The 25,445-nt window shown below is 36.6% G+C and overlaps 1 protein-coding gene across 4 annotated transcripts; it reads right to left on the bottom strand.

Moving 5' to 3' along the window:
* Positions 1-1,354: 1,354 nt before the first annotated feature.
* Positions 1,355-19,610, bottom strand: LOC307125228 (uncharacterized protein). 4 transcript variants are annotated; one of them, XM_079814951.1, is made up of 8 exons: positions 19,391-19,610; positions 18,711-18,797; positions 17,445-17,613; positions 15,479-15,711; positions 8,342-8,493; positions 5,304-5,441; positions 3,895-4,060; positions 1,355-1,872 (listed from the first exon to the last, which is right to left on the bottom strand). In XM_079814951.1, exons 4-8 carry the CDS (start codon positions 15,669-15,671, stop codon positions 1,673-1,675), a joined length of 849 nt encoding a protein of 282 aa, XP_079671077.1. In that variant the 5' UTR covers positions 15,672-15,711; positions 17,445-17,613; positions 18,711-18,797; positions 19,391-19,610; the 3' UTR covers positions 1,355-1,672. The 4 variants fall into 4 exon arrangements, with proteins under 4 accessions (XP_079671077.1, XP_079671078.1, XP_079671076.1 ...); XM_079814952.1 differs by lacking the exon at positions 19,391-19,610 and having other exon boundaries at positions 5,310-5,441; positions 18,711-18,917; XM_079814950.1 differs by lacking the exon at positions 19,391-19,610 and having other exon boundaries at positions 18,711-18,917.
* Positions 19,611-25,445: the final 5,835 nt, after the last annotated feature.

A 25,445-nucleotide genomic window follows, 5' to 3' on the forward strand; every position in this document is an offset into this window, starting at 1 on the left:
TCATCACGGTAAACTCAGTCCACTTTTACAGCCTCATTATGCTCATAATCGTGCTCGTATAAACTATTCTAACTCAAACGCTCTGGAAAAAAATGTTTTGAGATAAAAACTATAAGAGTTATCGGACCCTTAGTGATGTTGAAGTCGAGCGGCCGTGGTGTACTCGGTTTATAACCGACCTTTAGCTTTTTACTTCTGCATTTAGACTTAAAAATTCATAAAGTTGTGTTCATCTGCGATAATTACCTTGATGGACAAATCGTGTAAGTATCATAAACTTGTGTTGATCACAGAGCTTGTTTTTAGCAATAATCCAAAAGCCTATGGGAAAATCCTATTGGCTTTTTATCAAGAGAACCAGTGCGATGCAAACTGCCTGTTGGCCTACAAAGGGACGTCACACCTGCACCACTCTATACAAACATATGCGATGTGAAATTAAAGTGTTCAGACACATTTTTTGTAGGCTGCAACATTAGACTGAACTTTAGCAGAAAAAAATAAGAGCCCTTTACATTGAGCTAACCAAAGAATTTTAAGTTTTCAATAAAACATCAACATCTAAACCTCTGTTAATTTTCAAAAAAAAACTGTAGACAATTGACATAAATAAAGTCAGTCTGGTTTGTAAAATGGAGATTTAATGTATTTTCAGTTGATTTCATCTAAAACTGTGGCTGACGGCATTTGTAGTTACGTGATTGTGCTTGTTATCAGCAAGTGTTCATCACTAATGCTCATATATATATATATATATATATATATATATATATATATATATATATATATATATATATATATATATATATATATAATAAAAGTCCATTATGCATCAAACACCGGTTCACCAAAAAACATTCAAGGGAACCATAATTTACCATAATATACCATATTACCAATACCATAGTATTTTTTCCCTACTATGGTAGTCAATAGTTGCTCTATCTGCTTGGTTACAAACATTCCTCAAAATATCTTCTTTTGTGTTCTGCAGAACAAAGAAACTCATACAGGTTTGGAACAACATGAGGGTAAGTAAATGACACAATTTTCAGTTTTTGGTGAACTATCACTTTAAAGCTATACAGTATGGGTTTTCAAACTGGGGGTCCCCAGCAATTTCAGAGAATAAAAATACAAAGCAAAAAACGGTTAAAGTCTACCGTTTCATTTCTAAATGTTTCTCTCCTTTCTTGCCGTATACACTTTCCAGAATTGTACATGTTTGCTTTGTATCTTCTCACTATAGTCCCCTTCATCTCGCTCACTGGGGTTGTAAGGCAGTTTTCTTAGCGCAGTACGGAAGCTGCTTACATTTATTGTGAAAGTTGCTTATACATTTTTTTTTTTTTTTGAAAATGTTCTTCTTCAGGTTTATACATCCAGCATTAAGTATAGCCAATTAAAGTGTGGAAACAATAGGTTGCATTGATAATCTCACACTTACTATTTATCTAACAGTTAAAATGTTTCTTAATGCATAAATATATCTAGATTTTAGGAAGGGGGTCCCTCATAAAAGGTTTGGGGGTCCTTGGCATTATAAAGTTTGAAAACCCCTGGCCTATGCCATGTGAACTTGAAGTATTCAGAGACGCATTTCATAATGCAACAACGTGTGTAGTTAGACAGAAGCAAATGTGTTTACAACAACAGCATTATCCGGTGAGCTTCAGGTCCCGTGATGCAGTGCGCTGTGGTTCTCTGAGTGTGTCTGCAGGTGGCGCTGTAGGTCCATCCTCCTCTGGAAGCAGAGCGCGCAGTGCGGGCAGCTGAACGGCTGATAGCTGCTGTGTTTCCTGCTGTGTGTGATCAGATTGGAGCTCTGACTGAACGCTTTACCGCACACCACACACACGTGAGGCTTCTCACCTGAGAGATGACATCAATCACACACACACACACACAAACACATTAGCTCTGCCCTGCTGTCTACTTTCTAATCGCTAACAACATCACGTCCGTGATATAACCAGATGTGAGCGACAAGTAATATATAAGAAGATAAGATCATAAGATCCAGCGACAAGAAATTTGACGCGACAAATCAATCAAAAGTCACAGCCAATCAGAAGTGCGTGTGGGCGGGCTCTCTCTATAAGCTGCACTTGCAACAAAATGGATAAGTAAATAATCAAATATTTCATAATTTTTTGCATTATTACCGCGTGTCTTAAACAATCTTTGTGGTAGAATACACTTGTTTGTTAACATTGTGTTCACAGTTTTAATGTTTTTGCTTCCCTTTAAATCTAAGGTGAATTATCCATTGTCGCTTAAAGGTGCAGTGTGTAGTATTTAATGAGGATCTATTGACAGAAATGCAATATAATATACATAAAAGGGCTGGGTATTGAGACAAATTTCACGATTCGATTCGATATCGATTATTTTGAATATATATCAGGTACAATGCACGGCAAATTTTCTCAAGGAAAACATATCTCTGAACTAAAGCTGTAAACTATGGGAGTCAGTTGTAGCTACTATAATATTGAAGGTAAAAAAATTAACTGATTTGTATGCAAACACTTAAATTACACTCAATTATGTTTTTTTTTTATAATAATAAAGTTATAATATTAACTTTACAATTACATAATCATATTTTTACACCATATCGTTTTTTTTTATATATATATAACCATTTAAATAAAAACTTACCAGATTTATTCTCACATGCATTAAATATTGAAGAACATTAAAAATGATAATGAATATGTAACGTGGTGCATATATTTATCAAAATGCTCTTCTCTAGAGTAAATTTTTCTGGCTGACTATCGAGTTTATGGACACTGGATATGGTTTTTCTGAGGTAAATGTGACATTACTGTTTTACTGACGTCTTTCCGCGGTTGAAACACTGATTGAGCGTTTACACGACATGATACTGATTTCTGTAAGTTGTACTGTATCTTTTAACACACTTTCAGATGCTCATTGATGTTTATTTCGCGCTGTAACTGGTATTATTAAGGTGGAAGAGAAGATCAGTTCCTGAGCCGCTTCTCTCACGCCACAGCGCAAAAACGGCATTTATGTTTTTGATTTTTCGTAATAAAATTGACGTAATTTGAAATACTAGACTTTGTTTCATATGAATAGTAACAAAGCACAAATGCGATTTGTTGGATGGGAGGCGCGCTACAATACTCTGTTCATTCATCAACTGAAAACAGCAGGACTAATCGATTCTTGGGATTTAAGAATCGATATCAGTTCGTAAAAATGAGAATCAATTAAAATTGAGAAATCAATATTTTTTACCCAGCCCTAATACATAACTATGTTCTCAGTGGTGCATAAAGACCTTACATAATGAACCGTTATGTTTTTACTACCTAAGAATGAGCCGTTTCTATCTACACACACCACGGGTCCCCTTACAGTGAAGTCGCCATTTTGCGCCGTCATGTTTCTACGGTAGCCCTAAACGGACAAACTTCTCTACAGAGCGCTAGTCACTCCCGGCTCTCTCCGACAATGACATTTTTGTCCTGTGTCGGCCACCGTAGCTTCTCTATGTGCTTCGAAAAGGGATGCAATTCACAACCTCACAGCTAAAACTTACACACTGCACCTTTAACGGCTGTATAACCTTCTAACTCACAAACTATCTTCTTTTGACATTAAATATAAAGCACATAATCATACCGTTAGATTATAATTGTCATACGCCATTGTTGTTCCAGAAATAACTGTTTCTAGATTAGAAAAGTTGTGCGTATCGGCATCGTGGCAGGTTAGAAAAAACAAAACGAAACGTTGCGGCGTCACGTCTAGTTAGGACATGGTGTGACCAATACTTGGTGAAAAAGAAAATATCATTAGCTTAGGAATAAAATCAATAGGCTACAAGTCAATGGAAAGACCATTATGTGTGTATTTTACCGGTGTGTATAAACGTGTGTTTCTTCATGTCAGACTTCTGGTGGAATCTCTTTCCGCAGTAGGGACATGGGAACGGCCGCGTGTCCGAGTGAATGAGCAGGTGTGTAGAGAGAGTCGACGACCTCTTGAACGCCTTCCCACAAACCTTACAGCCAAAACTACGCTCCTGAAACACACATTCAACCTCATTATATTTATGCAGGATGTATACATTTTCTGTATTAATGATATCTGGATGACATACTCCATCTAAGTAGCCTATATTTCAAAACATTTTCTAAATTGTATTAAAAATAAAGAACTTATTTTTATTTCTAAGATGATAACTAGATGCCACTCACTGAATTAAACATGAATGCTGAATATTACTTCATTGCTACTTTAAAAAAATGTAAGTAGTGCTTCTATTTTAATTTTATATTTAGTTAAAATTGGTGCTGGGTGATCGATTAATCGTGATTAATCGCATCCAAAATAAAAGTCTGTTTACATAATATATATGTGTGTGTACTGTGTATAATTATTAAGTATAAATACACACTCCTTCATCTACATATTTAAGAAATATTTGCATGTATTTACTGTATATATATTTCTATATTATAAATATAAAATTTTTCTTCAATATATAGATGCATGTGTGTATTTGTATATACTTAATAATTATACACAGTACACACACACACACACACACACACACATATATACATATATACATATATATATATAAATTAGGGCTGTCAAAAGATTATTCGAGATTAATCGCATCCAAAATAAAAGTTAGTGTTTACATAATATATGTGTGTGTACTCTGTTAATTATTATTTATATATAAATACACACACAAGCATGTATATATTTAAGAAAAAAATATTATTTTTATATATAAAACATTTATATTTATATATATTATAGATTGTATAAATGTATATACAGTATATACATGCAAATATTTCTTAAATATATACATGAATGTGTGTGTATTTTTATATAAATAATAATTAACAGAGTACACACACATATATTATGTAAACACAAACTTTTATTTTGGATGCGATTAATCGCGATTAATTTTTTGACAGCCCTAATATATATATATATATATATATATATATATATATATATATATATATATATATATATATATATATATATATATATATATATATATATATATATATATGTAAACAGTCTTTTATTTTGGATGCGATTAATCACGATTAATCGATTGCCCAGCACAAATTTTAACTAAATATAAAATTAAAATAGAAGTACTACTTACATTTTGAGAAGTACATGTAGTAATATTCATCATACATGTTTAATTCAGTGAGTGGCATCTAGTTATCATCTTAGAAATAATACGTATTTTGACTAGCTGAAATAAAATAAGTTTTTTTTGTACTTACTCTTACCCTGAGTATTCCTGTGGGTCTGTACTCATAGTGCGGCTGGACTTGGCTCGTGTAGCCGGCCAATGGGAGAGCAGCCCTGTTGACATGTGACTTGGACAAGTGAGACGTCAAACCTACAGCAGAGGACAGGAGCTACAGAAGGCATAGTAATATTAATATCACACAATATCACCAGTGATGGAAATTAATGTTTCACATTGTTCCAATGTGTTTTGATCAGTCACATGCAAATTTGAGGTTTAAAGCATGCAAGCGCACATGAAATGTTCCAAAACCACACCAAAAAAACCACATGTGATTTTGCGTAAATTGTAAATGTGTGAAAATCATGTCAGGTGATCAGATCGTGTGAGGAAATTGGTTTCTATACATAAATCTTTATGTTTGGCACTATAAGTGTTTATTTTTTGCTTTATAAAACATAATTTAGTGTTTTAGCAATGCTTTCTTTCCCCTTCTGGTAGGATATTTCTCATTTATGAGCCACTTTAGATGAAAATATCTGCTGAATAAATAAATGTTTCCATTGAGGTCCAATCTAACTAAAAGCAGAAAACTTTTATGCGTTTTGGCCATTCATTTGCATGATAACAACAGAATGAAACGGTTTTCCTTTGCGTTTTTTTTTATTTAAGTTTAAGTACATGCAACAACATTGAAATTATGTGTTGGATTTACTTAAAATATTTATGCACCATTTTTGCAACACGCATTTATGCAAATTCAATGAGGAGCAGTTTTGTTATATATATATATATATATATATATATATATATATATATATATATATATATATATATATATATATATATATATATATATATATATTAGTGGTGGGCATAGATCAATTTTTTTAATCTAGATTAATCTAGATTAAAATGGCTCATTTGAATTCTGCCGAAGGCATTCAGAATATGTGTGCTCGAAAGGGATCGTTTGTCTTTTTGTAGTTTGAATAATAAATAACTTCTGTCCCTTTAAGACCTGACGCACGCATGGATCCCACTGTTCCTGTGAGCTGGTTACGACTGTGTTTACATTAAAACTCACCAAGATTAGCATTGAGACGTTTTTGAGTGTATTTGACCATTAATAAGCTGGAAAAAGGAGCTCATTTTTGCACTTGTATGCCACAGGCGGCTTTATCACGGTATGTGTGTGTGTGCGCTTCAAATGCGAGCGCGAAATCTGTGGGAATTAGTAGAATTAACGTTATGTGCAAACCCACACGAAATTTAGACCGGTCACACCAATAATAACAAAAGTCCAGCAGAACACGCGTTAGCAATGTTCAAGGGATTAACCAGACTGAATGAGAGGAGGCAGGTGCGTATCAACTCACTAATGTAGGAGAGGTAGAGGAAAGCGCAGCTGATATCGATACTATAGAAAATGAGTATCGTATCGTTTCAGATATTTCAGTATCGATACATAGCGAAATATGGATATTTTTGACAACACTAGTAGGCATACACACTGGTTCGAAGACTCGTTCTCTCGCCCCCTACAGTGAAATTCGGCTAGGTATACATCTGCGCTAAAATATCAAGGTGAAAGTCATCATAGCTTGCGTAGTATAGACCCAGCTCCCAACCCAACAATTTTTTTTATCGCCCGATAAGAGTCTCGCGTTAATGCAGCATGTTAACGCCGATAACCGCCCACCACTAATATATATATATATATATATATATATATATATATATATATATATATATATATATATATATATATATATATATATATATATATATATATATATATATATATATATATATATATATATTTATCTTCACTCAACATTTTTTACTTGATGAGTTTACTTAGAAAATTCAACTCAATTTCACAAGTTGAGTACTTCGTTCAGTCAACTTAAAGATTTAAGTTCACTGAACTTAAACAAAACAGTTTTCTGAATAAGCTAGCAAATATGTGGGAACTGATTGCTTTAAATTTCTCAACCATGTTTTACTTAAATTACAATGGGCTTTATCATACACCTGGCGCAATGCAAGTGTTTTTTGCTAGTTTCAACTCAACGTAGTTCTTATTTTCACATCCAGCGCCACATTGTTTAAATATCAAATGCACTGGCGCATCTGGTCTGAACACCAGGTGTGTTCAGGTGCATTGTTGGCGTGTTGCTATTTTGAGGAACTGAAAACCACTGTGCCATTGACCAACACAAACCTGCTCTAAAGTCAATAGTGCAGTATTTTGTGTGTTACTTATAGAGCGCTTTTGTAATATGAGCCTTTAGGCGGGAGCACAACGCTCATACACTTTTTTTCGCAATTGGCTTTTAAAGGGAAAGGGAGATGAGACTCTGATTGGTTTATTGCACGTTACGCCCAAAACACACCCATGACTCATTAAGAGACGAGGCACAACCCTTTTAGACCATGTGCCTGGCGCACCGACCGTTTTTTCCATCGTTAAACTAACAAAGGTGGATTTGGACACGCCCTAAGAGCACCTGCGCCATGAGCTCGAAACGTTAAAATAGGGCCCAAAGAGTGTTGAGACAACAATGGACTCTGAATTACGTTTTTGCTGTTTATAATGGTATCATTTTCAAAATCTTGAGAAAGTTTACATTCTCAGGCTCCCAAAACACTGTTGTTGTGTAAATGAACGGCCAAAACGCGTAAAGTTTTCAGTTTTTCGTTGAAAACGGTGTTGTGTTAACGATACCATCATAGTCTTCCTGTAAACTATGAAAACGTGAGTTTGTGAAAACAGTGACGTCATGCACATCACGCGTTCAGTTGTGTGTCATTACAAAGTTACTTCGCCATCTACTGGCCTGAAGTGCATAATAATGCGTTTTTAGTCGTTTTCAGGGATCCGTGTGAACGGGGAACATTTTTACAACCTTGTGGTCTGCACTCACTTTTCCATTTTAGTAGATCGTCGTCGTGTAAACATACCCTAAATGCAATTGCTCATTTGTTTGATGATTTCCACCAGGTGTGTTCAATAAAGGACACACACACACACACACACACATGGACCAGGATTGAGTTCCTCACCTTCTCACAGAGCGGACACTCGCACAGCGGCGTCTGGACGTTGGTCAGCTGATGGTGACTGAGTAAAGTCTGGATCAGATGCTCAAGATCGCTGTGTCTCTCCACAGCAGCAGAAGACGACAGGTCAGACGAATAAACCCCAGACTGCTTCACTGCCAACACACACAATAGAATAGGAGATGTTTTCATGATGACTTTAAGTAAAATTAAACGACAAAACACTGTCTGCTCCCCCCACACACACTTTCCCAAAATAACCACTAGATAAAATCAAGATAAGTTTTTGTTGTTACTATGGACTACGTTGTCCAGAGTGATGTAAACGTTTTGACCGCAAAGCTACAATTTACCCCAATGTATTCTCCCCAAAGGCCCAACTTACCCTGCACCAGGGGCAAGTTGTGCCACGTGACCACTTTTTTTTCCCAAAAGCTATATTTCTGAAACAATTTATTTCAGATCCAAAGTTATTGTTCTCAGGGATGCACCACATCCTGAAATATATGGACAGTCTTAAGTTGAAGGCATGACTGTCATGGCACAACTCACCCCACTTTCCCTACTTAAAATATTATATTTTCAGAATGACATAACTTTTTTCTTCAAACCTAGTTGGGGGGTAAAATGCCCCCAGGGGGCATCGCTTCCCCCTATCATAAATACTGTAGTAACCGTGTTCTGAACATCACATTCTTTATTTTTCCATCAATGTAATCTAACTAGGTGGCTAGCCAGCCAGTTAGCATCAGCTAACAATATTTTTCAAAAAGCTTGATTTTTTTTTTAAATGGTTCAGTAATAATATTCATATTTATCTACTGTTATTTTGGCTTGTCTTTGTAAATTTTAAGCTAAAACATGCTTGTACACTAATTTTTCTGTAAACGTATAAAGCGTTTTAGGATAACTATTCAAGACACATTTAACTTTTGTTTCACAGAAAAGGTTACACAGTCCCTAAGGGGGGAATTTTCCCCCACTCTGCCCTAAAGCTTCGAAACATTTACGAATCTTTTGTGGTTTGGAGCTTGTTTCAAACTCACCAAGCCTCATGATTTCAGCAAACAAGGCTTTGTTACATCATATTGTGTTGAACCTTGGTTTAAGCTAGTAACTGACAAACAAGCACTACAAAATAATAAAAGAACACACATTTTACAGGACCATCATATGTAATTATTTGTAGATTACATTTAATCGATTACGCTTTCTTTATCGTGTTGATACGGTTTGTAAGAGGAGTGATTATACATGTTTTCGTTGCATTTACACAGTTTTGGAAACCCTTGGAAACAATAGTTCAATTAATTCAGTTTCGAAAATCTTCGTTTCTCCCGTCACCTCTGTTTACTGAACCTTTGAGCAGTATTATACAGGGATTGCATAATTTCTGCAGCGTGCTCATTGAATCTCTCATTTGAGCGCGCAAGCTCACTCTCCGCAAAGCATTATGGGAAATGTAGACCTATTCTTAACCTCTTATGCTCTCGAACCATTTTTGGGGATTTCCGCCTGGAATTATTACCCAAATTACCCAAATTAAAAAGCTTCCCATACCCACATACAGTGGTCTCTAAATACACAAATGTGGTGTAATTTCACAGGAAACCCTTTGAAGTTACATAAAAAACTGCTAAAAGTGTACGTTTATGTTGTCTCAGCTGTAATAAACGCCCCCAAAAAAGAGGCGCTTTTGATTTTTTTTTTTGTTATAAGTTAATTTTTTAGATTGTATAACTCAGGCCCTGTGTGTTCTAGCACCCTGCAGACAGTTTTGGCTGTTTCCACTAGATGGCAACAAATAATGGATTTTTTTTTTATCTGTATCATGTTGTATGCAAGATTTATTCAAATGGATCTGAAGGGAGGAATATTACTTTTTTTATGTAATTTCCACCTACCCAAATCTCTCCAATATATAAGTCTCCCCATATGCAGTGGTATAAATGCAATATCCCAGTGTCACAAAATAATTGTTTCCAGTATTTTCTGGAATCTAGTGGAAACAGCCCAAACTGTCTGCAGGGTGCTAGAGCACACAGGTCCTATACACTTTCAAAAATGAATTTATAACCAAAAAATCAAAAAGCTCCTCTTTTGTTGTGGGATTTATTACAGCTCAGATAACATATACTTAAACATTTGTCACGTTTAGCAGTGTTTTATGTAACTTCATAGGGTTTCCTGTAAAATTACACCAAAATTGTGTATTTAGAGACCACTGTATGTGGGAATGGGAAGCTTTTCAATACGTCTCTGACGCAGCCACTGGAGTCAATTGTGGCCACTTTTGCACAGTCCTAGAGCTCGTCCTGGGTCCACATTTCATTCAGTAACATTAGGCAGTTTTGATTTATATGCTGTTTAATGTTGATGCTCGCGTTATTTTACATATGCATCTGCTTACATATGATCGCTTGTTTGTTCGCGTCTTCCTCACATGTGTTTTGATCAGGAGATTCAGTACTCATTGAGATGCGTAATAGCGCCCCCTAGCGTCTAAAATTGAAAACGCGGCAGGGAAGTGTTTTCTAACAAATAACGGAAAATTACGTGTTTGGCAGGGAAGCGTTTTCTCACAAATAACGGAAAATTACGTGTTTGGCAGGGAAACGTTTTCTAATAAATAACGGAAAATTCTGTGTTCGGCAGGGAAGCGTTTTCTCACAAATAACGGAAAATTCCGTGTTTGGCAGGGAAGCGTTTTCTCACAAATAACGGAAAATTCCGTGTTTGGCAGGGAAGCGTTTCTCACAAATAACGGAAAATTCTGTGTTTGGCAGGGAAGTGTTTTCTAATAAATAACGGAAAATTCTGTGTTCGGCAGGGAAGCATTTTCTCACAAATAACGGAAAATTCCGTGTTTGGCAGGGAAGCGTTTCTCACAAATAACGGAAAATTACGTGTTTGGCAGGGAAACGTTTTCTAATAAATAACGGAAAATTCTGTGTTCGGCAGGGAAGCGTTTTCTCACAAATAACGGAAAATTCTGTGTTTGGCAGGGAAGCATTTTCTCACAAATAACGGAAAATTCCGTGTTTGGCAGGGAAGCATTTTCTCACAAATAACGGAAAATTCCGTGCTTGGCAGGGAAGCGTTTCTCACAAATAACGGAAAATTACGTGTTTGGCAGGGAAACGTTTTCTAATAAATAACGGAAAATTCCGTGTTTGGCAGGGAAACGTTTTCTAATAAATAACGGAAAATTCCGTGTTTGGCAGGGAAGCGTTTTCTCACAAATAACGGAAAATTCCGTGTTTGGCAGGGAAGCGTTTTCTCACAAATAACGGAAAATTCCGTGTTTGGCAGGGAAGCGTTTCTCACAAATAACGGAAAATTCTGTGTTTGGCAGGGAAGTGTTTTCTCACAATTAACGGAAAATTACGTGTTTGGCAGGGAAACGTTTTCTAACAAATAACGGAAAATTCCGTGTTTGGCAGGGAAGCGTATTCTCACAAATAACGGAAAATTCTGTGTTTGGCAGGGAAGTGTTTTCTCACAAATAACGGAAAATTACGTGTTTGACAGGGAAACGTTTTCTAACAAATAACGGAAAATTCCGTGTTTGGCAGGGAAGCGTTTTCTAACAAATAACGGAAAATTCCGTGTTTGGCAGGGAAGCGTTTTCTCACAAATAACGGAAAATTCCGTGTTTGGCAGGGAAGCGTTTTCTCACAAATAACGGAAAATTACGTGTTTGGCAGGGAAGCGTTTTCTCACAAATAACGGAAAATTACGTGTTTGGCAGGGAAGCGTTTTCTAACAAATAACGGAAAATTCCGTGTTTGGCAGGGAAGCGTTTTCTAACAAATAACGGAAAATTCCGTGTTTGGCAGGGAAGCGTTTTCTAACAAATAACGGAAAATTCCGTGTTTGGCAGGGAAGCGTTTTCTCACAAATAACGGAAAATTCCGTGTTTGGCAGGGAAGCGTTTTCTCACAATTAACGGAAAATTACGTGTTTGGCAGGGAAGCGTTTTCTCACAAATAACGGAAAATTACGTGTTTGGCAGGGAAGCGTTTTCTAACAAATAACGGAAAATTACGTGTTTGGCAGGGAAGCGTTTTCTCACAAATAACGGAAAATTCTGTGTTTGGCAGGGAAGTGTTTTCTCACAAATAACGGAAAATTACGTGTTTGACAGGGAAACGTTTTCTAACAAATAACGGAAAATTCCGTGTTTGGCAGGGAAGCGTTTTCTAACAAATAACGGAAAATTCCGTGTTTGGCAGGGAAGCGTTTTCTCACAAATAACGGAAAATTCCGTGTTTGGCAGGGAAGCGTTTTCTCACAAATAACGGAAAATTACGTGTTTGGCAGGGAAGCGTTTTCTCACAAATAACGGAAAATTCCGTGTTTGGCAGGGAAGCGTTTTCTAACAAATAACGGAAAATTCCGTGTTTGGCAGGGAAGCGTTTTCTAACAAATAACGGAAAATTCCGTGTTTGGCAGGGAAGCGTTTTCTAACAAATAACGGAAAATTCCGTGTTTGGCAGGGAAGCGTTTTCTCACAAATAACGGAAAATTCCGTGTTTGGCAGGGAAGCGTTTTCTCACAATTAACGGAAAATTACGTGTTTGGCAGGGAAGCGTTTTCTCACAAATAACGGAAAATTACGTGTTTGGCAGGGAAGCGTTTTCTAACAAATAACGGAAAATTACGTGTTTGGCAGGGAAGCGTTTTCTCACAAATAACGGAAAATTCCGTGTTTGGCAGGGAAGTGTTTTCTCACAAATAACGGAAAATTACGTGTTTGGCAGGGAAGCGTTTTCTCACAATTAACGGAAAATTCTGTGTTTGGCAGGGAAGCGTTTTCTAACAAATAACGGAAAATTCCGTGTTTGGCAGGGAAGCGTTTTCTCACAAATAACGGAAAATTCCGTGTTTGGCAGGGAAGCGTTTTCTCACAATTAACGGAAAATTACGTGTTTGGCAGGGAAGCGTTTTCTCACAAATAACGGAAAATTACGTGTTTGGCAGGGAAGCGTTTTCTAACAAATAACGGAAAATTACGTGTTTGGCAGGGAAGCGTTTTCTCACAAATAACGGAAAATTACGTGTTTGGCAGGGAAACGTTTTCTAATAAATAACGGAAAATTCCGTGTTTGGCAGGGAAACGTTTTCTAATAAATAACGGAAAATTCCGTGTTTGGCAGGGAAGCGTTTTCTCACAAATAACGGAAAATTCCGTGTTTGGCAGGGAAGCGTTTTCTCACAAATAACGGAAAATTCCGTGTTTGGCAGGGAAGCGTTTCTCACAAATAACGGAAAATTCTGTGTTTGGCAGGGAAGTGTTTTCTCACAAATAACGGAAAATTACGTGTTTGGCAGGGAAACGTTTTCTAACAAATAACGGAAAATTCCGTGTTTGGCAGGGAAGCGTATTCTCACAAATAACGGAAAATTCTGTGTTTGGCAGGGAAGTGTTTTCTCACAAATAACGGAAAATTACGTGTTTGACAGGGAAACGTTTTCTAACAAATAACGGAAAATTCCGTGTTTGGCAGGGAAGCGTTTTCTAACAAATAACGGAAAATTCCGTGTTTGGCAGGGAAGCGTTTTCTCACAAATAACGGAAAATTCCGTGTTTGGCAGGGAAGCGTTTTCTCACAAATAACGGAAAATTACGTGTTTGGCAGGGAAGCGTTTTCTCACAAATAACGGAAAATTACGTGTTTGGCAGGGAAGCGTTTTCTAACAAATAACGGAAAATTCCGTGTTTGGCAGGGAAGCGTTTTCTAACAAATAACGGAAAATTCCGTGTTTGGCAGGGAAGCGTTTTCTAACAAATAACGGAAAATTCCGTGTTTGGCAGGGAAGCGTTTTCTCACAAATAACGGAAAATTCCGTGTTTGGCAGGGAAGCGTTTTCTCACAATTAACGGAAAATTACGTGTTTGGCAGGGAAGCGTTTTCTCACAAATAACGGAAAATTACGTGTTTGGCAGGGAAGCGTTTTCTAACAAATAACGGAAAATTACGTGTTTGGCAGGGAAGCGTTTTCTCACAAATAACGGAAAATTCTGTGTTTGGCAGGGAAGTGTTTTCTCACAAATAACGGAAAATTACGTGTTTGACAGGGAAACGTTTTCTAACAAATAACGGAAAATTCCGTGTTTGGCAGGGAAGCGTTTTCTAACAAATAACGGAAAATTCCGTGTTTGGCAGGGAAGCGTTTTCTCACAAATAACGGAAAATTCCGTGTTTGGCAGGGAAGCGTTTTCTCACAAATAACGGAAAATTACGTGTTTGGCAGGGAAGCGTTTTCTCACAAATAACGGAAAATTCCGTGTTTGGCAGGGAAGCGTTTTCTAACAAATAACGGAAAATTCCGTGTTTGGCAGGGAAGCGTTTTCTAACAAATAACGGAAAATTCCGTGTTTGGCAGGGAAGCGTTTTCTAACAAATAACGGAAAATTCCGTGTTTGGCAGGGAAGCGTTTTCTCACAAATAACGGAAAATTCCGTGTTTGGCAGGGAAGCGTTTTCTCACAATTAACGGAAAATTACGTGTTTGGCAGGGAAGCGTTTTCTCACAAATAACGGAAAATTACGTGTTTGGCAGGGAAGCGTTTTCTAACAAATAACGGAAAATTACGTGTTTGGCAGGGAAGCGTTTTCTCACAAATAACGGAAAATTCCGTGTTTGGCAGGGAAGTGTTTTCTCACAAATAACGGAAAATTACGTGTTTGGCAGGGAAGCGTTTTCTCACAATTAACGGAAAATTCTGTGTTTGGCAGGGAAGCGTTTTCTAACAAATAACGGAAAATTACGTGTTTGGCAGGGAAGCGTTTTCTCACAAATAATGGAAAATTCTGTGTTTGGCAGGGAAGCAGATTTAATAGAATCATAATAGAAACTAATAGTTTGTGGTGAGGTATTTTATTAGTCTAATGGAAAAAATATCACAATGACTCATTCAAGTTGTCATGATCTTATCATGGAAGTCATGTATGGGAGATTTGTTGAAGTTAAGTTCTCATGAGCTGCGAGTACTAGTAAGGGTTATAAATCAGACTCTGTTTTCATTATGAGTGTCTTTAGATGTCATGAGAAACTCCCACAATGCAAATATTTCATATCGTGCTCAATCTGCCTCAATATTCCAGTCACTGGTGTTGATCTGTTGTCTGTGTACCTGCTGTGGGTTCAGCTTCGGCTCCATCAGTGCTGTTATCGGTCCAGCACACCGGCGGCCGGCTGCAGTCGGGCAGCAGCTCCAGGGCCTGTGACTGACCGCTGGACGTCCATCCATCCCCACGCTGGGAGTGGGCGGAGCGTGTGGAATGATACCCCGCCCTCTTGCTTTTCACTAGAAACGACCGAGGCATTTCATCAGTGGGAGTGAAGACACGACGGGTCAGGTCAGATCTGAAATGAAAGCACAACACATCCCAAATGTATATAATATAACATAATTAAATATAATTATCATCAGTATTGTTATTTTTATTAATTCTCCACATCAAAAAAATAAAAGGAAAAATATCATAGGAAAAATATGAGTATACAGAAATTATTCATATTAAACATATAATTTATTCAAAATATTATCTAATTATTAGCAGTATGGTTATTATTTTGATTAAATCTCCATATCAGAACACGAATTAACCAATAAATGAAATGTATAAAAATGTTGATATATGAATATAAATGATCATTATATAGAAAGTATCATAATAAACTACATTTACATTTATAAACTACAAATATATTTATTTAAAATGTAATATACTCATTAGTATCAGTATTGTTATTTTGCTCAATTCTCCACACCATAAAATATAAAAAAGTTCTATAAAATTGATATATAAATTACATGTAACAGAACATAATGTACATTTATGAACATTATGTAAATAAATGTATTCAAAATATAATAATTAGTATAAGTATTGTTATTTTGCTTAATTCTCCAAATCATATGTACTATTCACATGCTATACATTGTGTACTCAGCTCAGAAAACCCAAATTAAGATTAATTGATTGGTTTGAGTGCCGTTTTGTCAAGAAAATTTGAAAAAATCACCATGATGGAGATCAGTGTTCACTTTCATTGGGCACTTGGAACATTCATTTTATTGTAATTCTCTTCATTGATGCAAACGATTTATAAACTACATTGTTATTTTGCTTAATTCTCCAAATCATTAGATAAATGATCCAAAAAAAAGGTAAATACTATACATTTTTTATAATAAGATAAAAAAATATTAATACATAATATAAAAAACTGCCAGAATATAATATAATGTATACATTTATTGATAATATAATAAGTATCAGCATATTATTTTGATTAATTCTCCAAAATCATTAAATATATCAAGGTAAATACTATAATTTTATGTATAATAAGAAAAAATATATAAATATTAATACACAAGATATGAATATATTGAAACTTTCAGAATATAATATAATTTATACATTTATTAATAACATAATAATTCGTATCGGCAAGTTATTTTGATTAATTCTCCGTATCGTAATAAACATGAACCAATAAACGAAAGGAAATATTCAATTATTGTGAGAATATATAAATATTAATATGTAACATATGTACATATGATCCTGATTTAGATGTATGACTTGTATGTGAGTGTATAACAGGTATAATCTAGTGAAACAGATTCTTGTGCAGTCGGTGTGTGTGTGTGTGTGTGTGTGTGTGTTTGTGTGGAGCTGCAGCTGTTGAAGAGTGAAGTCAGTTAAAGATGACAGATTCTGAGGTTTAGAGATGTCAAACACCTGCACCGGCTCACTCACCTGCAGCCCCAAACGTCTCTCCAAATCACCATATCAATCATTGCTCTCTGCCGTAAGTGTGCTCGGGACATATAGAAACTCTTCCATAGCAAAAAACTAAACTGCACTACCGTTTGACAAATTTGATTTTGACAAATCCGTTTAAATGCATAAACTGAATCGTAATTATGACAAAAAAAATTAGACAGGGTGAAACTACTAAACTAAACTAAACTAAACCAATACGCATTTATTAAAAGTTTTTGATGCACTAAATGTTAGACGGTTGATCATGATAAATCTGCTCATGTGTTTCTGCGAGTAATTAGCAGTCGGGATCAGACTCACCGGCGGGCGTCCGGGCGATGAAAGCGCGTCTGCTTGATTGAGTTGTGATTCGGTTCTGAAGCTTCTTCAGACTCAGGCGGGAGGAACGGCCACACAGGAAGTATGAACGTTTTCTGATGTGTCCTCGCTTCAGACGTCAAATCAGGGCGCCTGGTAAAATCTGCTCATCCTTCATAAGAGAGCATAATGTACCAATCCATGTCAACGTCATTCGGCATCATAACTGATTAAGTCTCATGATGTCGTAAAATCCAACAGTGGCGCTTTTTAGTCTTAATTTAATTGTAAATCTAGTAATCTGTACTATTCACATGCTATACATTGTATAGTCAGCTCAGAAAACCCAAGTTAAGATTAATTGATTGGTTTGAGTGCCGTTTTGTCAAGAAAATTAAAAAAAAATCACCATGATGGAGATCAGTGTTCACTTTGGTTGGGCACTTGGAACATTCATTTTATTGTAATTCTCTTCATTGATGCAAACGATTCAACAAGAAATCAGTTATTTGGTTTCAAGGGAAGATAAGTAATACAAATAAAGTATTTATATTTTATATTTTACGTAATAGAAACTAATAAGGCTTATTTTAAAAGTTGATCCAGCGTTTGACTGAATAATTAACCGTAGTTAATAATTTTAGTCAGAAATTATGTCACCTTTTAAAAGCAACCTATGTAATATTCCCTTCATGTCGTATAATGATCAAAGTGTAAGTAAGCATAACTTCCAGATTTTTATTTTGTACTCATACATTTTAATCGCTCTTAACTCTAATGCATACGTTTAACTTAAAATTTAAATCATGTAATCTCAAATTAGTGGTGGAATCTTGGCTGGCTTTATCAATAGTTCATATTTTTGTGAACTCAAAAGATGTTCTTCCTCAGTATTGTCTTGTTTTCCTTGTTTAAACATCCTTAAATCAGGATACATCTACTTAAATACAAACTACTAAAAATATTATCAAATTGAATGCTCAAAACTTGTTATCCCTCTGAATTAAGTGTCTTTTTCTGATATTTGTTCTGGTTTTAAGCATAAACTCACTTCATTTTGATACATTTCTCATTCTTTTCTTGTCGTTTTACACCTCAAGTAAATGTATCTTGATTTAAGAAGGTTTAAACATATTAAGACACGATATTAAGAAAATCACTTGGATAATATAATATTTTATAGCTCTTTACTCTTACTGAAGACCCATTTCGGTCATTTTGAGAACAAAAACAAACATCAGATAAACTCCATTAAGATGAAAGACTAACCTGTGAAAAATACAGTGTTCTTCTGGGAGATCATTTGAATTCTCTGGGACTTCATACAAGCTTCATCTCCTCTCTGTGCTTATCTGACTGATCAAATGAGAAAAAAAAAACACTGAATATTTAGCAGTTGTGTGAGATGCTGGGTTAAAGAAATGTTCGTGAGACCACAGAGACGTGAAGACTGCGCCCACAGCGACCCACTGTGTGATTTGGTTTGTGATTTCACTTTGTACAGAGGGCTGAGGGACATTACCCAGCATGCCGAGGGACAAAACCATTGCAGTTTTACTTTTTGCAGATTTTAGCAGAACATGTTCAGCAGAACAAGGGAAGACGTACTACTAAACTGGGAGAAAAGTGCGACAGTTGAAGAATTAACAGAACAGAAACTATCAGATTTTTTCTTGTGCTGGGTTGTTTTAACCCATGTTTGGGTCAAATATGGACAAACCCCACCCAAATTTTAATTTAAAAAAATGAACCAACAGTTGGGCTTGTCTATATTTGACCCAAACATGAGTTGAAACAACCCAGCATTAGGTTACATAATCATGCACTGTTTGCATGTTTGTAATCAATTGAAATGCATATTTTATGTTTTACCATGTTACCTTTCAAAGCGGCGTTTAAAACATAGGCCTAATATAATGCATAGAGCGAGAGGAACATTGAAATCATACTTTGTGAAGATGTTCACTTGAAGACATTTTCCTACCAAAGCCACTTTCAAGAAAGCGCACAGTTCTTTCGAGTTCCTAGAAAGATGCAAAGAAGAGAGCGCTGTATAAAAACCCCGAAGAGATCAATGCGAACAAAGAAGCCCACCGAGGCCCTCCATCTCCCCCTAGAGCTCCAGCTCGTTTTCACCCACAAGCCCACCGCTTCACCTGCTCCATCTGCAGACGCGCCGCGCGCCCTCACCGCAGAGCAGCGCTCCTGACGCGCCGAGGGAAGAGCTCCAGATAAGCATCACGAGCCTCTGAGGGTTTGTGGCTTGGGGGATTGAACGCTGGAAATTCATCTAGTTCAGCTTCATCTGAGTGAGATTCACCAGCTGTGCGGGTCAGGAAAGAACAACACACACTTTACATGTGTCATTTATGAAATGATTTTGAAACACCTGTGTTAAATACAGTACACAGTAGCCTATAAAAATGACCTACATAAACTTCCCCACATCAAGGACGATAACTTTAACAGTAGCGATACAGTTTTAAAACCCGTTCAAATGTGTGGGCATTAGTATAGGTCTTATAAGGGTTAAAACAACCCAATCGCTAGGCTAAAACAACCCAATCGCTGGGTTAAAACAACCCGAACGCTAGATTAAAACAATCCAATCGCTAGGCTAAAACAACCCAATTGCTGGTTAAAACAACCCAAACGTTAAATTAAAACAATCCAATCGCTATAGGCTAAAACAACCCAATCGCTGGGTTAAAACAACCCAAACGCTGGGTTAAAACAACCCAATCGTTAGGTTAAAACAAACCAATCGCTAGATTAAAATAACCCAATAACTTAATTAAAACAACCCAAACGCTAGATTAAAACAACCCAAACGCCAGATTAAAATAACCCAATAACTTAATTAAAACAACCCAAACGCTAGAATAAAAACAACCCAAACGCTCGATTAAAACAACACAAACGCTAGATTAAAACAACCCAAACGCCAGATTAAAATAACCCAATAACTTAATTAAAACAACCCAAACGCTAGAATAAAAACAACCCAAACGCTCGATTAAAACAACACAAACGCTAGATTAAAACAACCCAATAACTTAATTAAAACAACCCAATAACTTAATTAAAACAAACCAAACGCTCGATTAAAACAACCCAATCACTAGATTAAAACAACCCAAACGCTAGATTAAAACAACACAAACGCTAGATTAAAACAACCCAATAACTTAATTAAAACAAACCAAACGCTCGATTAAAACAACCCAATCACTAGATTAAAACAACCCAAACGCTAGATTAAAACAACCCAATAATTTAATTAAAACAACCCAAACGCTAGATTAAAACAACCCAATAACTTAATTAAAACAACCCAAACGCTAGATTAAAATAACCCAATAACTTAAATTAAAACAACCCAAACGCTAGATTAAAATAACCCAATAACTTAATTAAAACAACCCAAACGCTAGATTAAAATAACCCAATAACTTAAATTAAAACAACCCAAACGCTAGATTAAAATAACCCAATAACTTAATTAAAACAACACAAACGCTAGATTAAAACAACCCAATAATTTAATTAAAACAACCCAAACGCTAGATTAAAATAACCCACTAATTTAATTAAAACAACACAAACGCTAGATTAAAACAACACAAACGCTAGATTAAAACAACACAAACGCTAGATTAAAACAACACAAACGCTAGATTAAAACAACACAAACGCTAGATTAAAACAACACAAACGCTAGATTAAAACAACCCAAACACAAGATTGAAACAACACAAACGCTAGATTAAAACAACACAAACGCAAGATTAAAACAACACAAACGCTAAATTAAAACAACACAAACGCTAGATTAAAACAACCCAATAACTTAATTAAAACAACCCAAACGCTAGAATAAAACAACCCAAACGCTAGATTAAAACAACCCAAACGCTAGATTAAAACAACCCAATAACTTAATTAAAACAACCCAAACGCTCGATTAAAACAACACAAACGCTAGATTAAAATAACCCAATCACTAGATTAAAACAACCCAATCGCTAGATTAAAACAACCCAATATCTTATTTAAACAACCCAAACGCTAGATTAAAACAACCCAATAACTTAAATAAAATAACCCAAACGCTAGATTAAAACAACCCAATAACTTAATTAAAACAACCCAAACGCTAGATTAAAACAACCCAAACGCTAGATTAAAATAACCCAATCACTAGATTAAAACAATACAAACGCTAGATTAAAATAACCCAATCACTAGATTAAAACAACACAAACGCTAGATTAAAACAACCCAAACGCAAGATTAAAACAACACAAACGCTAGATTAAAACAACACAAACGCTAGATTAAAACAACACAAACGCTAGATTAAAACAACCCAAACGCAAGATTAAAACAACACAAAAGCTAGATTAAAACAACCCAAACGCAAGATTAAAACAACACAAAAGCTAGATTAAAACAACACAAACGCAAGATTAAAACAACACAAACGCTAAATTAAAACAACACAAACGCTAGATTAAAACAACCCAATAACTTAATTAAAACAACCCAAACGCTAGATTAAAACAACCCAATAACTTAATTAAAACAACCCAAACGCTCGATTAAAACAACACAAACGCTAGATTAAAATAACCCAATCACTAGATTAAAACAACCCAAACGCTAGATTAAAACAACCCAATAACTTAATTAAAACAACCCAAACGCTCGATTAAAACAACACAAACGCTAGATTAAAATAACCCAATCACTAGATTAAAACAACCCAATCGCTAGATTAAAACAACCCAATATCTTATTTAAACAACCCAAACGCTAGATTAAAACAACCCAATAACTTAAATAAAATAACCCAAACGCTAGATTAAAACAACCCAATAACTTAATTAAAACAACCCAAACGCTAGATTAAAACAACCCAATAACTTAATTAAAACAACCCAAACACTAGATTAAAATAACCCAATCATTTAATTAAAACAACCCAAACACTAGATTAAAACAACCCAAACGCTAGATTAAAACAACCCAAACTCTAGATTAAAACAACCCAAACGCAAGATTAAAACAACCCAAATGCTAGATTAAAATAACCCAATAACTTAATTAAAACAACCCAAACGCTAGATTAAAACAACCCAAACGCTAGATTAAAACAACCCAATAACTTAATTAAAACAACCCAATCGCTAGAATAAAACAACCCAAACTCTAGATTAAAACAACCCAAACGCAAGATTAAAACAACCCAAACGCTAGAATAAAACAACCCAATAACTTAATTAAAACAACCCAATCGCTAGAATAAAACAACCCAAACTCTAGATTAAAACAACCCAAACGCAAGATTAAAACAACCCAAACTCTAGATTAAAACAACCCAAACGCAAGATTAAAACAACCCAAACGCTAGAATAAAACAACCCAATAACTTAATTAAAACAACCCAATCGCTAGATTAAAACAACCCAATCGCTAGATTAAAACAACCCAATAACTTAATTAAAACAACCCAATCGCTAGATTAAAACAACCCAATAACTTAATTAAAACAGCCCAATCGATGGGTTTGTCCATTTTCAACCCAACTTGGGTTGTTTTTAACCCAGCAGGGTCCAGCTCTGTAATTATCATGATAGCTTCTGTCCTTTGGTGTGGTGGTTGAGAAGCACTGATGTAGACGCTGGTCATCATCACCAGTGCTGGGGAAAGTTTATTAGTCTATTTAAAGTTTATTATTACGCAACTCCAGTGACTTGTAATGCGTTCCCCCAACACTGATCATAACTCCAGTGCAGTGTTGAGATGCTAATACAGTTATCGGGGTGATTATAGTTATTGTATGGAACTGACACTTTAGAATGAAATATGATTGTCATTAGCACAGAATCAAATCATGTTTAATCTCACCAAACTGCGAAAGCTACAGATATAAATACCCCCCCCCCCCCCCCCCCCCCCCCTCTCTCTCTCTTCTGGACTCTTGTGCTCTGCATTATAACCTGTTTGTGGTCGCAGTGAGAAAGCGAAGAGGAAGAGTGACAAACAAACGTGTCACTTTCTCACGACCCACCTCTCCAGATCCCCTGAGCTTCTGCCTTCACACATCTGATGGAGGACACACTTCAGGTGGGATTTCAGTGTGTCAGGAGCACTGTGTGACGTCCATGAAACTCTTCTTTGGTGAGCCAAAATGGCCGCCGAACAGAAGGAAGCCGTTCTTCAGACTGTGTGAAAACCCCAAGCTGGTGTTTTTGGCGTGTCATGGAGTCAGAATGACTGTGTCTGAATGACCTTTTCGTGACCCCCGGCGGCCTGGCATCACTTCACTGCATCTCCCGGTGTGTGTGTGTGGAGGTGTGTGTGTGGAGGTGTGTGAATCGCGTGCTCAGGAGACTCTCAGCTCCAGGCCATGACTTCATCACAGACTCTCTGTCTCTCTGCCGTGTGAAAGATGGAAATGTGACGCTGTGTTTCCACTTCAGACCTGTTTGATCATGTTGTACACACATATATATATATATAGACCGATCAGGCATAACATTATGACCACACTGATTAAGCAAGCGTAAGGATTTGAGCGAGTTTGACATCCATGTGGATGTGACTTTGACACGTCCCGCCTACCTAAGCATTGCTGAGCCCATGTCCAGCCTTTCATGGAAACGGTATTCCCTGTGGCTCTTTCAGCAGATAATGCGCCGCCACAAAGCACAAATGCTTCAGGAATGGTTTGAGGAGCACAAAAACAAGTTTGAGGCATTGACTTGGCCTCCAAATTCCCCAGATCTCAATCCAATCGAGCATCTGTGGGATGTGCTGAACAAACAAGCCCGATCCATGGAGGCCCAACCTCACAACTTACAGGACTTAAAGGATCTGCTGCTAACGCTGGGTTAAAAATAACCCAAGTTGGGTTGAAAATGGACTAACCCAGCAATTGGGTTGTTTTAAACAAACATTTAACCCAACCGCTGGGTTAAAACAACCCAATAGCTGGGTTAAAACAACCCAATTGCTGGGTTAGTCCATTTTCAACCCAACTTGGGTTATTTTTTAACCAAGCATTTTTTTAGAGTGTACACACATTTATACACATATACACTCACCTAAAGGATTATTAGGAACACCTGTTCAATTTCTCATTAATGCAATTATCTAATCAACCAATCACATGGCAGTTGCTTCAGTGCATTTAGGGGTGTGGTACTGGTCAAGACAATCTCCTGAACTCCAAACTGAATGTCGGAATGGGAAAGAAAGGTGATTTAAGCCATTTTGAGCTTGGCATGGTTGTTGGTGCCAGACGGGCCGGTCTGAGTATTTCACAATCTGCTCAGTTACTGGGATTTTCACGCACAACCATTTCTAGGGTTTACAAAGAATGGTGTGAAAAGGGAAAAACATCCAGTATGCGGCAGTCCTGTGGGCGAAAATGCCTTGTTGATGCTAGAGGTCAGAGGAGAATGGGCCGACTGATTCAAGCTGATAGAAGAGCAACTTTGACTGAAATAACCACTCGTTACAACCGAGGTCTGCAGCAAAGCATTTGTGAAGCCACAACACGCACAACCTTGAGGCGGATGGGCTACAACAGCAGAAGACCCCACCGGGTACCACTCATCTCCACTACAAATAGGAAAAAGAGGCGACAATTTGCACAAGCTCACCAAAATTGGACAGTTGAAGACTGGAAAAAAGTTGCTTGGTTTGATGAGTCTCGATTTCTGTTGAGACATTCAGATGGTAGAGTCAGAATTTGGCGTAAACAGAATGAGAACATGGATCCATCATGCCTTGTTACCACTGTGCAGGCTGGTGGTGGTGGTGTAATGGTGTGGGGGATGTTTTCTTGGCACACTTTAGGCCCCTTAGTGCCAATTGGGCATCGTTTAAATGCCACGGCCTACCTGAGCATTGTTTCTGGCCAGGTCCATCCCATTATGAGCACCATGTCCCCATCCTCTGATGGCTACTTCCAGCAGGATAATGCACCGTCACAAA

Source organism: Gobio gobio (genome assembly GCF_949357685.1).
Source record: "Gobio gobio genome assembly, chromosome: 1".
Lineage (NCBI taxonomy): Eukaryota > Metazoa > Chordata > Actinopteri > Cypriniformes > Gobionidae > Gobio > Gobio gobio.

Coding starts and splice junctions, on each gene's coding strand:
- LOC307125228 (XM_079814951.1), bottom strand. CDS start 15,671: ATGCCTCGGTCGTTTCTAGTGAAAAGCAAGAGGGCGGGGTATCATTCC. Junction 5,442..8,341: donor AGTGTCCGCTCTGTGAGAAG/GTGAGGAACTCA, acceptor TGCCTTCTGTAG/CTCCTGTCCTCTGCTGTAGG. Junction 4,061..5,303: donor CAGGAATACTCAGGGTAAGA/GTAAGTACAAAA, acceptor TGTGTGTTTCAG/GAGCGTAGTTTTGGCTGTAA.